Consider the following 18,129-nt stretch of genomic DNA (forward strand, 5'->3'; position numbering starts at 1 on the left):
AGATTGTTGGATGTGCAAAGAAGATCAAAACGAAGAAACAGGTACCAGGTCGCGTTCGGGTGTGGTTTGTCGCGATACGCGACAGTTTGGAACGCGACACATGAAGCTGGAACGCGACAAATGAGGCAGTAATCTGGACTCGATGGCTATCGCATTTTGATCAAGTTTGTCGCGTGTGGATGCAGTTTGTCGCGGAACGCAATGGGTTGTCGCGAAACGCAACTGTGTTCGTGGCCAGCAAGTTATTTGATTTGTTTCCTAATTTTGATTAGCACTATAAATATACCCATTGTATTCTGTAAACCCATGTACGAAAAATCAATAAAAAAGCTCTCTAGTTGCCCGTGGACTAAAACAATCATACCGATTGCATATAACCACGTAAATTCTTGTGTCTTTTACTTTTCTTGCATTTATTCTGTCCGTTTGTCATTTGTGGGATCACAATTTTTCGATTGGTGATCGTTGTTGGGTCCATAAATTCCTAACATTTAACACTTAATACTAGACTCGCGGAGCTTGAACCAAAGATTTTGGGGTTTGAAATTATTCGATCTGCAAAACGTTAAAAGAATCTTCGAACCAATATCAAGATGATTGTGATCATTTGGAGTATTTATGATTTGGCATCTGAGCAGAAGGAGGCAATAGGTTTCTCAGGTGGTATAATGTTAATTTGGGACCCTAATGCCTTTATGGTTGATTCCACATTTTGTGATGAATTCTTCATTGCAATAAAAGGAAAATGGATTCATTCGCAATATGAATCGATAATTATAAACGTGTACGGTCCTCATGATGATGCGGGCAAGGTACGAATGTGGGATTCTCTTGAAAACATATTGCGAATCATTGACTCGACTTGGTTATAATGTGGGGATTTCAATGAAGTTAGAGACGAAGGTGAAAGATTTAATAGTAATTTATGTCCTAATCGTGCAAGTAGGTTCAACAATTTCATCACAAATAATGGGTTGGTCGAAATCCCGTTAGCAGGAAGAAAGTTTACATGTGTTTGCGATAATGGGTTTAAGCTAAGCAAATTAGATAGATTCCTTGCGTCAGAGAACTTTTTAAATCTTTCGCACGATTTATCAGCTATAGTGCTTGAAAGGAAATTCTCGGACCACTGTCCTATCGCACTTAGAGATAAAGTCATTGACTTCGGCCGAAGCCCTTTCGCTTTTTTGATGAATGGTTAGACAATGAAGAGGCGGTTCAATTGATTAAAAACGTGTGGAGTCAAGAGATTCAAGGTAGTAGAATGGATTGTGTATTTCGGAATAAACTTAAAAGAATAAAAGACGCCTTAAAATCCTGGAACAAATCGACCTTCGACAGCCTAGATTAAGAAATTGCAGAACTAAAATCGAAAGTTAACGAATGGGAAATTATGACAGAGTCGAGACAATTAAGGGATGAAGAAAGAATTTTGTGGATGGAAACAAGGAAAACGTGGTTATGTAAAGAAAGGGCAAAAGCAAATATGCTTAGACAAAAAGCAAGAATTAAGTGGATTCTCGAAGGCGATGAGAACTCCAATTATTTTCATAACGTTATTCGTCGATGGTATAATAAGAACAACATCCGAGGGTTAGTAATAAATGGTGCTTGGAACGAAAATGTCAGTGATATCAAAGAAGCAATTTACAATCATTATCGTCACATTTTTAATATTACTCCCAATAATAGGCCTTCCATGCGAAATCTACACTATCATGTTATCTCAGAAAGTCAAAAGACGGATTTGAAAAGTCACTTTTCTGAAAATGAAATTTAGGAGTCCTTAAAAGCATGTGCAAATAACAAAGTGCCGGGACCGGACGGCTTTAATATTCGCTTTTTCAAAAGATGTTGGGAAACCATAAAAGATGACCTTATGTCGGCAATTCATTGGTTTTGGGAAAGGGGAGAAATTTCGAAAGGGTGCAACGCTTTATTTATTACGCTCATCCCGAAATCTAAAGACCCTATCGGGTTAAACGATTATCGCCCTATAAGTCTCATCGGAAGCTTCTACAAAATTATTTCCAAGGTACTCTCGAATAGACTTCGTAGGGTCATTCCAAGTGTCATTGGAGTTGAGCAAAGTGCGTTTTTAAAAGGGCGGTTCATCCTAGACGGAGTCCTCATTGCTAATGAAACCATAGATTTTATCAAACGAAATCGTATAAAAGGCCTTATTTTTAAAGTAGACTTTCAAAAGGAGTTTGACTCTTTGAATTGGGAGTTTCTTTTAGAAGTCATGAAGAGTATGGGCTTCGGGGAAAATGGTGCAAATGAATAATCGCTTGTCTTAAATCGGCCTCAATCTCAATCTTGGTGAATGGGTCGCCTACCAACGAATTTGAAATGGGGAGAGGGGTAAGGCAAGGCGACCCATTGTCTCCTTTCCTTTTTATTCTCGCGGTAGAAGGTATTAACATTCTTACGAAAGTGGCGATAGAAAACAATCTCTTTAAGGGGATTGAAGTTAGTAATGATAAAATTGTTGTTTCACATCTCCAATACGCGGATGATACGATCTTTTTTGGCGAATGGAGTTATGATAACATTAGAAGTCTCATGATCCTTCTTAAATGTTTGGAAACGACTTCGGGCCTTAAAGTCAACATGAGGAAAAGTTGCATTTACGGGATTGGTGTAGAAAATAACGAAATTGTTGCTTTTTCGAATGATTTTGGATGTAACATTGGGAGTTTTCCCTTTCATTACCTCGGACTCCCAATTGGTTTAAAAATGAGAAAGCTAAGTGATTGGAAAGTCGTGTTGGATAAAGTTAAATCTAGATTGTCAGATTGGAAGGCACGATCGATTTCTTTCGGTTGCCGTGTTAAACTCATCAAATCGGTCCTTTCGAGTCTTCCATTGTACTACTTTTCGATATTCCTTGCCCCGCCTTGTGTGATAAAAGAATTAGAGCGTGTGAGAAGAGAGTTCTTTTGGGGGGTTACCGGGTTGGGGAAAAAAATATCGTGGATAAAATGGAAGAAACTTCTCCTCCCATCTTGTGACGGTGGCCTAAATTTTGTGTCATTAAAGTGTAAAATCTTGCCTTATTATGCAAGTGGTTGTAGCGGCTTCATAAGTAGGGTTCCTCCTTATGGGCCAAAATAATCATTAGCATATACGGGCCTTCGGGTGGGATCGGTAACAGCAGAACACTCTCTGTTGTTGGACAATCGGGTACTTGGGCTAAAATTTTAAATGTAGGTAAAATCACAGCAGACCTAGGTGTTCCCTTCATTAACTCAATATAGCGAAGAATTGGAGATGGCTCTATAACAGCTTTCTGGAAAGATTTCTGGTTAGGCGATTCAATCCTGAAGCAGAAATTTAGCAGGCTTTATCGACTAGAGACTGATCAGGACGCAAAAGTTTCGGATCGAATACGTTGGTCAGAAGGCAGATGCAAGTTCACTTGGGGCTGGAGCAGAAACATTCGAGGACGAGCAAACGTTGACTTACAGGTTCTAATTACATTGATTAATTCGTACACTTGTTCAGGGAGGGACTTCGATGAATGGTCATGGATGATGAGTTCAAATGGAAGATTCACCGCAAAGAAATTGCAATGTCTTATTGAGGAAATATATTTAACCGATGGTAGAGGTGGTCGTGAAACAATGCGTAACTCATTGGTACCTAAAAAAGTGGAGATATTCATTTGGCGTGTTCTTCATAAGCGCATCCCGGTTTTGATCGAGTTAGATAAAAGGGGTGTTGATTTGCACTCGGTTAGATGTCCAATTTGCGATAACGACGTGGAAACAATTAAGCATTCATTGATATTCTGCAACCTTGCGTATGATACATGGTCGAGGGTGTACAAGTGGTGGGGCTTGGGTAATTACACAAACTTAAGCATTAACGAGACTTTCTGTGGTATAACAAATGTGAGAACCTTGGATATGGGTTTCAAAATATGGCAGGCGGTCGAGTGGACATGTGGTTATGTGCTATGGAAAAATCGCAATAATAAAGTTTTCAAGAATAAACACTTGTGTAGTGCATCGGTCCTAAATGAAATTCAAGTTGTTTGCTTTGATTGGATATCAAGAAGAGTCAAAGGGGTAAATCTTGATTGGCATAGATGGCTCATTAGTCCACATGATTTTCTGTCCATCCGGTGATATTTCGAACTATTCGTCCAGTTTCCCTTGAATAATCTTGCTGTCGAGATCGAGATTCTGATAACCATATTTGCAATGCTCTCTCGGCATTGTTCCTTATGTACAGTTTTTTCTTTTAGTTAGATATGGTTGTTAAGTTCGTGTTTTATTCTCATGTATGTGGTTGTATTGGTGCAGGGTATTCCCCTATTCTATTGTACTTTTGATTTTTTTTAATGAAAAGTTTTATTGCGTATAAAAAAAACATATCTCTAACTAATTTATGGTAATGTATAGTTTGTGACAAATGATACATTTGAAAGGAAAAAAAAAAAAAACTCATAGTAATATCAAATATTCGGATATCCAAAATTTTAGAATAGTGTCATCCGATATCTGAATTCGAAAAATCGGATATCCGACTTTCGGATATCCAAAAATCCGAATACCCGATTTTTTAAATATTTTCATATCGAATTTTCGGATTTTTTTAGTTGCGGGTTCGGATTCGGATATTATGAACACCTCTATTACATACTATAAACATAAACAAGATAATACACACACTTGGGGCAATTTTCTTATATTATTACTTGCTTAGAAGAACTGCAAATTACAAATGAATTAAAAACACCTACTTATACTACTTAATAAAACATAAAATAAGGACCCAGTGACTAACACACGTACACTTATTTGGTAACCAACTATCTAACTATTAATGTTTCCCCATTATCCCAATTTTGCTTGCATAATGTTCGGTCAACATGACCAACAATTCCTACGTAGCTCACATATCTATTATTGCTCCATTATTATAATAATTTAACTAACCTATCATGACCCACATACATCTTCAAACTTATTACTTCTACTAAACACATAATTCAATTTGGGCCTCTGTGAAGCAGACTTCTTAACTACGGTAGTGGCCCAATAATATTGAACTTCTATTCTCAATAATAATAGACTGCAACTTGGGCCTCAAGATTATCCAACATTCATCCCCGTAATCTTGAATCGAACCTCTGTCAACTTGCTAACTGCTTGTTGACTGGTTTCTCGCTACTTGCTACGAGAGCTTTTTGCATGCTAAAATTCTCTGCTACTGCGACCTGCTATATTATGCTGACATGCTAACTGCTACTGCCTTCTTTTTTCTTGATCAAATTTGATCAATCCTGCTGCAAGCTACTTGCTACTTGTTACTTGCTTTTGATCACCGATTGTGATCACCTGCTGCATCGATGCCTTAACTGCTGGTACCATTATCTACTGATAATCTGCTTTGCTAAACTGCTTCCTTTCTTGCTAATTTTTTTCACAAATTAGCCACTGCTATTACTGCTTCATCTGATCTTCTTTCTTTGATCAGATTGATGTCTGCTTATCTTCTGCTTTTATGATGACCAATTCAATGGTGATCATCCCTGCTAAACTGCTACTTCTTTTTTACTTTTACATGTTTTTTTTTGCTTTGATTCCAAAGGATTGCAATCAACCATTTCTTTCTTGCTACCTTCTTTCTTGCTAAAAACCAGAACTTACTCCTTGCTCTAGATACAAATTGTTGGAACATATAAGTCCACAATACTTGCATTCTTACCAAATATAATTACTACCTTATATACAATCAACTAAATTAAGATAGAAAAAATACTTGGGTTCCACATGTAGGAACGAAACCTGACTCTGATACCACGTGTATGATCGTTTCAGGTCCACCAACATATACACCATATAAACTCATGAGTTCCACATTACTCTAAAATCAATTGGTGATAGAATGAGATTCTCATCAGCTTATATACATACATTTCTTTAACAGTTATTTCTAAATTTAATGATTATTAGCTAGTGATACATTTATTAAAAATTTGATGATTGTTGTATATACGTATATTTAAAAATTTATTATTTGTGTTCAACGAAGATGATCAAGCTTATTGGCCTTCAACTACGTTCTAGTCTTTGGAAGGCTTGCGTATCGCGAGTTTGGTGTCCCCGATTGCGAGCTTGAACTCAAGAATGGCATGGTTGTTGGAAATATGTTCTCGGGTTGGTTACGGTTCAACAGTGATTTAACCGTGGTACATATATTCCGAAGGTATGTCCATGACATTAAATAATGTAAAGTCCATTTATCCTATTCGGTCACACACAAAGGCCAATCGTAAATTGTTTGATACACCTTTTAATCGGGAATTAATTTATTAATCAATTGTTATTGGTTTAATAAATAAATGAATTTTGAGATTAAGTTAATTAACTTATTAATCTTCTAAGCATGTCTTGTCTACCTCTCTTGAAAAGAAAAGAAAAAAAAAAAAAAAAAAAAGGTGGCATGCTTATTTCTAATACGTATGCATCTCAAAATACTACCTCTCCATTTTTTTTTATCTTGACCACACAAAAAGAAAGGGGCATGCTTGCTCTCTTATTTTATATAACCAATACATGCAAGGCATGCTTGGTCCCCTTTTGGTTTTAAACTGATACAAGCATCATTTTGACCAAGCAACTATACACTTCTTTTTTTCTTCCTTTTGCAAAATGACTTCTTTAACTTAAGGAGTTAATTTTTACGTCTGCTAAACAAAAAGGGAAGGGAGAAAAGGCTTTAGTGAATTAGAGAATTAGAAGGTGTACATCAAATAAGGTTAGAACTTTGGGTGTCAATCGTTTAGAGGAGCTCTCATTTGGGTTCTCTCCAAGCTAGGATTTTCAACAAAGGCTACAAAGGTTGTAATCTAACCTATTCTTGTTCGTTTATTTAATTTTGTTTGCTAAAAGTTTTGTACATGGGTCCTTGGAAGAATATGATTTTGTAAAATTTTAAAATGCTTCCGCTCGCTTTGTGTTTGTATTATACTCCAACAAGTGGTATCCGAGCCATCTTGTACAAGTTTTAGTAAACTTTTCTTATGATAATAACTTTTGATGAATGTGTTATGCATGATACTTGGAGATGATTATGCATAACGAACATGCAAAACTATTATCATGATTTGTGTTTTATGTTTCCTAAATAATATTTGAATCTTGGGTTTTGGCAAAATGTTAAATGGTTAATCTCATTTTAATTTTATTTTTTTCAGCTTGGACATTCCGTCTTAGATGGACTGTTTCGAGGCTTTAAACTCCATATTTTCATATGAGGCCAATTGCATTTGAAAGCTAACTGAAAGAACTTAAATTTGAAAAAAAAAATCATCGAAAACAGATTAGAAATGAGTAAGATATGACCATTTAAAGTTGATGTATAAATCTGCCAAAAATCCGAAAATTTTAATGGTAACTTGCATGTTGACTATTAAAGATTCAATGTTTAAGAAAATAAAGTACATAAATTATATTCATGTTTTACATGAAATGAGAAAATTAAAATTGTTAATTTTAGACTTTTATGCTTTGTTAAAGTGAATAAATCTCCAACATGTTTTAATTCACTTGATATGTTTGTTTGGATGGTTTTTGCATGAAAACCATACTTACAAAATATGAAGTAGGTTTACATACATATGTTATGTAACAAGGATTGAATATAATAAGTGCCATTAAGTGTTGTTTCAATCAATCCTTATCAAAACATGTAATATGAAAATGGACGGTTGGCACTCCATTTATTATGTATGTGATTGTTGTATGAAATCGGTAGTATTTGCCTCAATAAGACCCTTGTGTGGATGTTTGGTTGTATGATTTAATTTATTATTTATTCGGGATGAATGTAATAATTTATAAAACGGCTTGCATGTCGTGTTTATTATTTATTCGGGATGAATGTAATAATTTATTAAACGACTTGCATGTCATCTTTCTATTTATATTGTATTTGTAATAGTATAGGAAATAGAATAGTTTTTTTTTATTTTGTAAGATAATGCAACCAAGAATGGAATCAAGAAGACGATGTTCACAAGGCGGCCCATTCGAGCATATAATGGAGATGGCGGTTTTAGTGGGAGCCAATTCTCACACAAGGTTATGTCCCTAGTTGACCATATTTTTCCGTGTGTTGGCTCACCGGAAAAACGCATAGGACTCGAGGCATACTACCGATAATTGTGTGTCATGATTATTATTGTGTTCTTAATTGTCTATGCCATGCTAGCTAGAAAATTAGTATAGAAACAAAAGACAATAATCACTTAAAATGGTTTGGTTAAAATCAGTTTAACAAACGCAACATGCAAAACATAATTAGCAAATGTTTTAAAATGGAATAAACTACTTTTGCTAAAAGAAAACAAAACCCCGTTTTAAATGTAAACTTTACGCTATCCATGAGTAGTACACACATCTGAACCTTCTACCTGTTAGAGTTCGCGATATCCGAGAGTCTTGGGCCGGACTTTAATTGGGTGTTGGGAAGGGTGAGGTGAATTTCGCGATACCCGAGAGTCTTGGGCCGGATTTCACGTGTATCTATCACGGACAGTTTACAATCTGAAATCGTGATTTGCGGCAAACCCACCACGAGGAAGGATTAGCGTAGAAGAGATTAAACATGCCAAGTGAAATAATTGATTATCACTAAATCCCGCAGAAGCTAAGAATTTCATAATGGATGAAATTGGTAATATGTTTACCTACCTAAATAGCTTATGATTAGCGATCCGCGGCAAACCCGTCGTTACCATAAGTGAAATATGGATCTTAACCTTGTTAATTATAATTGTTTGAATATTGAACACACTTGGGTAATTATCTTAACAAGGATTAAACATATCAAACTAACTAATACAACTTACTTTAAAAATATGACAGATGTCTACAACAAACACAAATCCAACTCCATCATCAATCACTAATTTCTGCCTTAAAGGGCTCCTCGAAAAGGACAAGCTTACGGGCTTGAACTACATGGACTGGCTTCGCAACCTAAGAATTGCTCTTAGGATGGAAGGAAAGATCAGGGCAATTGAGGAACCCTTACCGGCAGAACCCGGATCGAGAGCTACTCAAGCGGCTAGGGACGAGTTTGAAAAATGGCGTTCCGAGTCTAATGAGGTAGCATGCTTGATGTTGGCGATCATGTCTCCAGAGCTCCAAAAGGGCATGGAGAGCTTAGGGTCGTATGACATGCTTAACCAACTCAAGGACATGTTCCAACAATAAGCAAAGCAAGAAAGGTTTGACACCGTGAAAGCTCTCGTATCTTGCAAAATGGCAACGGGAAGTAGCGTTAGTGTCCATGTACTACAAATGAAAGGGTACATAGACCGACTGGAGCGCCTTGATTTTTCCATAAGTCAGGAGCTTGCAACGGATTTTATCCTGAACTCGCTGACTAGTGCATATGAAGGATTCATTATGAACTATAATATGAACAATATGGAGAAAACAATCATGGAGCTCCATGGCATGTTGAAAACCGCTGAGGCTAACATGGCCAAAGCTAAACCCGCAACTACCGTCCTAGCCATTCGTGAAGGTGGGATCAAGAAGAAGAAAAACAAAATAAAGGGCAAGAACAAGGGCAAGGGTAAGGTTGGCACATCCAACTTCAAACCTAAACCTAAGGGCATTGCTAACTCTTGTACTTCAAAGATCCCGCAAATCAAATCTCCTGAAGAAGCAATATGCTTCCATTGTGGGGATAAAGGACATTGGAGGCGCAATTGTACCAAGTACTTGAAGGAACTTAATGAACTACGGGCTAAGGGAGTCGCCCTACCTTCAGGTTTGTTCATGATTGAACTAAACAATACTACTATTTCTAATTCCTGGGTATTGGACACAGGATGTGGTACTCACATTTGTACTAATGTGCAGGGACTCACAAGAAGTAGGAAGCTAAAGACCGGAGAGCTTAATCTAATCATGGGAAACAAGAACGTTGCCTCTGTTGATATGATTGGAGAATATAAGCTTACTTTTGATTCTGGTCTATGTATTGTTTTATCTAATGTTTGCTACAGTGCCGAAATGGCAAGAAACATTATATCTTTTGATGCTTTATTTAATGATGGTTTTAATTTTAGTTTTGATAATGGATCAATACTTGTTCACAAAAATGGGATTATTTATTTCAAGGCTAGTCCTTGTAAAGGCATCTTGAAAATCACAGCAAAGCTAAATGATAGTTCAATCTACAATGTTGATTCATCCAAAGATGTTTTGGATAAAACATATCTATGGCATTGCCGTTTAGGCCATATAAACAAGAAACGCATAGCTAAACTCCAGTCAGATGGAATTCTAGAATCATTTGATATTCAATCATATGATGAATGCGAATCTTGCTTATTAGGAAAAATGACAAAAGCACCTTTCACAGGAAACTGTGAAAGGGGTAAGGATCTGTTGGACTTGGTACACACTGATGTGTACAGTCCGTTCAGATCGCCTACTAGACACCAGGAACGATACTTCGTTACATTTACTGATGACTTCAGTAGATATGGTTATGTTTATTTAATTAAACAAAAGTCTGAAACTTTGGGAGTGTTCAAGGCATACCAAAACGAAGTAGAAAATCAACTGAACAAAAGAATTAAGATTCTCTGATCTGATAAAGATGGTGAATATCTTAATGACGAATTTCGTGATCATCTACGGGGTTGTGGAATAATCTCACAATTAGCTCCTCCTAGAACACCACAGCATAATGGTGTGGCTGAAAGGAGGAATCGAACATTACTTGATATGGTTCGGTCCATGATGTGTCGCACAATGCTTCCAATCAGTTTTTGGGGTTACGCCCTACAATCTTCCGCAAGGATCCTTAACCTCATCCCAACCAAGAAAGTTTCCAAAACACCTTATGAGATATGGCATGGCAAAACCGTGTCTCTCTCGTATCTTAGATTCTGGGGATGTGAGGCTTACGTTCGCCGTGAAGCTCAAGATAAACTTGAACCCAGATCTGAAAAGTGTTTATTTGTTGGATACCCGACTGATTCTTTTGGATATTTGTTTTACAACCCTACTGAGAACAAAGTCTTTGTGTCTCGAAGGGGAGTATTCCTTGAAAAGGATCTCATATCAAAAGGAACCAGTGGGAGCAAAATTGACCTTGAAGAAATTCAAGAATTGTGACGATCGCTCCAAATCCATATGGACGAACACGTCATTCATTGATTTCATTGCGAGGTATTTGACCTCTATATGATACGTTTTGTAAACATTGCATTCTTTTGAAAAGGCATACAATAAATGAATATTTAAATCAAAGGTTTTCGATATATGATGATTTCTACATATAGACAATCACCGTATATAATAGTTTACAATAGTACTTCCGTTGACAATGCAGTCAAAATAAGGTACATGATGATGAATTGGTGAATGCAACGTTTTCTTGAAAAATATGCCATATAAGACTCCATGCACATAGCTTGTCTATCATATAAGCAAACAGCGGAAGACTTCTAGGGAACCTGAGAATAAACATGCTAACAAGTGTCAACATAAAGGTTGGTGAGTTCATAGTTTGTATGTTTCACATAATCTGTATATAAAGATGGATCACAAGATTTCAGTTGTTTCATCCAGAAACGTTTATCAAAATATTCTACTAAATTGAGCACCCTGGTAACTAAACTTAACGTATATATAATTTGTACCCTTTGTATAATCATCTTAATAATACACGCAAACCAACGTGTACGCTTCTCAAATAGCATACTTCTGTTAAAAGGCTAGTGCTCTAGCTCGGACGGGGATATCAAGCCCTATGGATCCATATACTACTACTCGCGTCCACCAGTTCTTATAACTGGCAGTTACTAGTTACCAAAGCTAAGGGATTTTTGGTTCAAACTCAGTGTAGAATTAAGTATGTACTCGTATCCATTGCGTTTAAAATAAAGTGCATGTATTCTCAGCCCAAAAATATATATTGCAAAAGCATTTAAAAAGGGAGCAAATGAAACTCACCTTAGCAGCACATACAGTTGTTCATCGTAATGTAACTGAAACTCGGTATATCAAAGAATCGTAGATCTCAACCTAGAGAACATATGTTGTTCAATAAATGTCTATCAATCTAGGTCAGGTCATAGTGTATCACAATCCTAATGCTCGAGATCGACATATAAAAGTTATCCAAAGTCGTTTCAAAAAGTCAATTTTGACAATAGTTTAACAAAACGAGACGTACCTTATATAAGGATTCATTTACTCGGTTGGTAATATTCAAAAAATCCAATTTATCAATCTCGTAAACAAGTTGTTTAAATCTTAATTGTAGATTCAAAAGCAATTTCAATTAACTTCAATCATAATTCAGTTGCTCATATCTTTTAATCCGTTCATCGAAATTATTCGATATCTAAATGAAAAGTTATTGATTTTTCGCCAGCTTTCCAAAAACATATATATCATATACCATTTTCCAGTAATATATGTATTTAATTCGTGATCTATTATAAACTGTTTAATGACGAAATTTAGCATACACGTATGTATAAATATATATACTCGAGCACTAGACATGGATACACAATTAATATATAAAAGATAAAATATGAGTGCTTGCGTATCAATATTGAGATTCAATATTGTAGGATAGTACGTAGAAGTAACGGAGATGATAAACACTAGGTTTGACTTACGAGCAAAACCCTCGAACAATACCCATAACCTCCTTAGTAATAACCCATAGTTTCCTTAGCTCTATCCCACTTGAAAACCCATTTTGAAAGTGACACGCTCATGACCTCGTCGTAGTATTTTAAGTGATATAATTAATAATAATAATAATAATAATAATAATAATAATAATAATAATAATAATAATAATAATAATACTATTAATAATATTAAAATAAATAATAATAATCTTAATAATAATAATAATAATAATTTAAATAAATAAATTTACACATAGTAATATATGTGTAAAACAACTCGCGCAGAAACCTAGTATTTATAGGCATAATTCCTGATTCTGATGCTCATGCGATCGCATGGGTTTTATGCCTATTTCTCATGCGATCGCATGGCCGTCAGATCCAGCTCACATATTTTTGTTTTTTTGTTTGTCGATATAATAATTAATAATATATATAATATATTTAATTTATATAATTAATTATATATTATATTAAATTTACATGCATAGTTAACTTGTAATTTTTGTTCCGATAAGTCGTACGTTGTTCCGCGACTTATGTCCCGGTTCCGGTTTTTTGAGTGTCCCTTCGTACGCTGGGAAAACTTGTAATTTTCATTCTGGGACACGTACCTTTGTCAAAATATAGCCTTAAATTATCCCTAAATTATACCACCCAGAGTATATCTTAAACTTTAGAGTATTTTGGTCATTTACTTCTATAAATCATTGTCTCGTTATTTATTAATATAATAGTATTTATCAAACGTTTCATAACCAAGTTAATATCTATTCTCAATATTTATAAACACGTTTTAAAATACGTATCGCAAGTTATTCATATAATTAATTCTTAACAGTTAATATTCCTTATTATTGTATGTGTCCAAATTACGTTATTTAAACAAATAATTCACCATTTATTCCAAATACCGTTAAAATGAATGATTTCTCAAATCAAGTGGACCTCTCAACAGAGACTCGTAATAATATCATAATTCTTAAGAGACTCGGTAAATATCTTTTACTTGAATCATTTGGCATAATCTTTTAACTCTGTAGTTAAATATATCAATCAGATAATTAAACCAATAAGTTTAATGCACAGTATCATATCCTCAACACTTTGTTACATTTTTCAGTTATAGTATATGTATCTATATATAATTGTTCGCGTTTCGTTGAGAACAATCGAAGATTAATTGAACAGTTCAAAATTTTGAGATTTAACTTCATAGACTTTGTTTATCGTGTCAGAAACGTTAATCATACAAGATTAAGTTTAAATTTGGTAAGAATTTTCCGGGTCATCACAGTACCTACCCGTTAAAGAAATTTCGTCCCGAAATTTGAGTGAGGTTGTCATGGCTAACAATAAAAAAAAGTTTTTATGACGAATATGAGTCGATAAATAGAGTTTTATCACCGTTGAATAATATGGATAAAACAATCCAATTACTTGAAGCGTATGAGAGAAGCAGTCGTAATAAAGTGAAATGGAGAATAAAGATGCGTCTTATCTCTTGACGTAGTAACGATTGATTTCTGGAATTTAAGGAATAGAAAATCTTCATAATCTAAATAAGATTTGATTCTTCGGGAATTAAGAAAATTAAGATTTCCTTTGATTAATTTCGTAATCTGCCTCGATTGTTATGTCTGATATTTTGCTATAAATTGCCCACTTCCGTTTCATTATTTTCACCACTCCCACATCTTCTTCCTCATTTCATACTTCCAAAAGATTGTGAAATGCTTCATCCAGTTCTGATTCTTGATATACTCCTAACCTTCATATCTGTCATTCTTCTCTTTCATTTACCACCGGAGGATTTTATTTACTTTTACTTTTATCTTGGGGTTATAGTGTTATTAATTTTCCCGTGTCTTTACGTTGCAATACGTATTGATATACACGGTTTGTAAATTTCGGGGTTGTTTTCGGGCTTTATATTTTCCAATATATTTCGGAGCTTCATGCTTTCGTTTTCTCTTCCCGACTTTAAGTCAAGCGAATAATGGTCCTAAATTCGTAGCTATACATTTCGGAATGAACATAATTAATGTTCTAAGAAAGAAACGGTAATAGCACAATCTGACTTGTCAAATTACCAGAATACCTTGAAAAAGACCGAATCATTAAGAAAATATTTTCTTGATATTTTTAGAGATTATATAGAATGAAAGAGTTATGTAACATGGTTCATGATGAGGGTATGATCTGTGAACCTTTATCACGTTCTATTAGAAACTCAGCATGACTTACTGTAATATAATCACGTTGATCAAGTGTCATTATATTATACTAACTCATGCTTCAATTCCCAACACTACTTCAAAAACATCCATTTTTCAAAATTTTCAGAAATTAGAAACTAAAATAGTTTCTTTTATGATGTAACACAGATAGCGTGAAGAGATAAATGATTTCAGATAAGAATAGTTATGAAAATATCTTCAGAAATATGGCGGATATTTATAATGGAAGATACGATGATATCTTAGAATTTTTAATATCGGAGGATGATGCTAAAAATCTGTCTGTGAAGGTTTAGAATAAGAAGTAAGATTCATACTAATGGTTTCAGCAGACACTGAATCATTTAGATTCTTTGAAGGTAGATTCCGTCCTTGTGATTTGTCTACAGCTTCCTTCATACTTTGCTCAACCCGTTTTCCAGTTTCAAACCTTCTCTTTTTTGTGCTTTTCCAACACACTACTCTTTATCATCAAACTTTCGACTGTTAAAGTCGTTTATAGTTTTTGCTGATTCAACAGCATTTTTCCAAAATTCGTAGAACTAGTTTCGTAGTTTGGGGTGTTTTTCAGAAACTTCACATTCGAAGTATGTAAGTCTAGAAGATAGACATTATATGTATATATATAACTGTTGGCGTAGAATTGCTGCGAAATTCAAAATACTGGTTGCTAATTCCCGGTAGTTGGTATGGCAATTATTGTTACAAGATGTGGATGAGTACATGATAGGATTTTAATGAGTATAATGATTTTTCAGAAGGTCAAGGATTAATGAAGTTGTTAGTAAATTTACTGCTAATGTGGTGGAACATAAAAGGTTCCCCGGTAACAAAAACGTATATGTCAAGGTTACAATAAGGTTAATCTGAAAAGCCAAAGATGACTGGTTGAAAGTGTGATAAAACTGGATACTTTGAAAAGGATGGCAAGATTATTTTCAGTAATAACAATGCTAAAGGATCATTCACATTTTTGAAGTCAAAGTATAGCTTTGAAAGATGTAGAGATCTAAGAATGATGTCACCCGTTAAATCTTGACTTGGATTCTGATCCGTCAATATCAGAATATGTAATTGAATTTGTATGGAAACGATTGTATATCGCTGTGAGCATAGTTAATAATTTTTGAATCAAAGTTGAAGAATGTACAGTGTAACATAGTAATTGTGAACTTATATATTCCCGAGTATTACCTACCCGTTAAAGATTTCACAATTAATATTTTGTACAAAAGAATTTTCATTACAGTCTTTATGAAAATATATGTATGTATATTTCTTCAGATGTAATACAGATTTAATGAGTTAATATCATATTAAGCTCATTTGATTTTTAACTTGAATTAGAAATGAATAATCTCTAAAAAATTAGAGATTACATAATCTTCGCGGAGTATTTCACTAATGAAATCAATACTTCATTATTTATTCTTATTGATATTCCTTGGTGAAGGGTGTTGATATTCGTGGAATTCTTTCAAACTTCGCAAGGTGCAAATGATGTTTTCTAGAAAGTTTCGAGTGCATCGAAGATTAAAGTGTAAAATCAACCATGTTATTGAATAATACACTTGGTTTATTATGAAATGAAATTCATTGAATTGAAACAGAGATTGTAGTTATCGATGATTAAGCCGTTAATGAAGGATGTACATCATTGCATATTAGTAATATGAACTAACCGAGTAGTACCTACCAGTTAAGATTCACACGTAATAGCTTAGTACGAAAATATTTATTTTGATTTCAAAATTCATATATATTAAATATACATAAAATTTCTTCAGGGGAAATGAGTTAATACTTCATCGGTTATTATTGCTGGTATTTCTTGGTAACTACGGTGCGTATGACGTTGATGCTCGTGGAACAGATTGTGAAGTTGAGGTTTGCGATGCAGATGTTGTTGGTGGTGGTAATGGTACTGTTGGTGTTGTTGTCGGTGGTACTGTTGATGCCGGTGATGCTGCTGGTGTTTGTAACCTTTGGACCATATTCTCCAAAGCCACTACTCAAGCACGAAGCTCGTTGACTTCTTCTACTACACCGGGATGATTGGCGGTTCGGACGAGCGGATAAATAAGATCCAGAATTTGAGATAGTATATTATCGTGACGAGATACTCTGGAAATGAGAGAGAAAATGGTGTCTCGAACAGGTTCACCGGTAAGTGCTTCAGGTTCTTCGCCAAGAGGGCAATGTGGTGGGTGAAAGGGATCGCCTTCTTCTTGTCTCCAATAATTAAGTAGGCTACGAACCCATCCCCAATTCATCCAGAATAGATGATGGCTAATTGGTTGATCCATTCCGGTTACACTGTCTTCAAAATTCAGGTGAATATCCATATCGGAATATCTGTCAGAGTTTGAACTAGATACGGGATCCATCTTGTATAAATAGGGAGATGATTTTTGATATGAATTAGATTATAGAATTTAGTTTGCTATTCTTCAATACATAATTTACATATGTATATATAATACCAAATTCCATAAATCACGGAGAAATTTTCGGAAGATATCAGGAAAAGTTTACAGTAACAGATACGCTAAGATATGAATTTTTGTCTATACACTATTTATGCAATAAATGCAGGAAAACGTGTCTAGACTTAAGAATGATAAGCATGTAATTTCTGACAAGAAATGATAAGCAAAACTTTTAACTTGCAGACACGGTCGAAGTCCAGACTTACTAATGCATCTTAACAACTATCAGTTAGACACATTCATGCAAGACCTGATTCGCTAGGACCAACGCTCTGATACCAACTGTGACGATCGCTCCAAATCCATATGGACGAACACGTCATTCATTGATTTCATTGCGAGGTATTTGACCTCTATATGATACGTTTTGTAAACATTGCATTCTTTTGAAAAGGCATACCATAAATGAATATTTAAATCAAAGGTTTTCGACATATGATGATTTCTACATATAGACAATCACCGTATATAATAGTTTACAATAGTACTTCCATTGACAATGCAGTCAAAATAAGGTACATGATGATGAATTGGTGAATGCAACGTTTTCTTGAAAAATATGCCATATAAGACTCCATGCACATAGCTTGTCTATCATATAAGCAAACAGCGGAAGACTTCTAGGGAACCTGAGAATAAACATGCTAACAAGTGTCAACACAAAGGTTGGTGAGTTCATAGTTTGTATGTTTCACATAATCTGTATATA

General features: G+C 34.8%; 1 protein-coding gene across 1 annotated transcript; it reads left to right on the forward strand.

Moving 5' to 3' along the window:
* The first annotated feature begins 2,352 nt into the window (after positions 1-2,352).
* LOC139864269 (uncharacterized) lies at positions 2,353-4,133 on the forward strand. The gene is made up of 2 exons (XM_071852846.1): positions 2,353-2,925; positions 3,261-4,133. The coding sequence occupies exons 1-2, from the start codon at positions 2,353-2,355 to the stop codon at positions 4,131-4,133; spliced, it is 1,446 nt and encodes a 481-aa protein (XP_071708947.1).
* The last annotated feature ends 13,996 nt before the right edge of the window (positions 4,134-18,129 follow it).

Source organism: Rutidosis leptorrhynchoides, chromosome 8 (genome assembly GCF_046630445.1).
Source record: "Rutidosis leptorrhynchoides isolate AG116_Rl617_1_P2 chromosome 8, CSIRO_AGI_Rlap_v1, whole genome shotgun sequence".
Lineage (NCBI taxonomy): Eukaryota > Viridiplantae > Streptophyta > Magnoliopsida > Asterales > Asteraceae > Rutidosis > Rutidosis leptorrhynchoides.

What these genes read in the sequence shown, in the direction of transcription:
- LOC139864269 (XM_071852846.1), top strand. Translation starts at nt 2,353, where the DNA reads ATGGGGAGAGGGGTAAGGCAAGGCGACCCATTGTCTCCTTTCCTTTTT. An exon ending in TGATAAAAGAATTAGAGCGT is followed by an intron (nt 2,926 to 3,260) that starts GTGAGAAGAGAG and finishes AACTCAATATAG; the next exon opens with CGAAGAATTGGAGATGGCTC.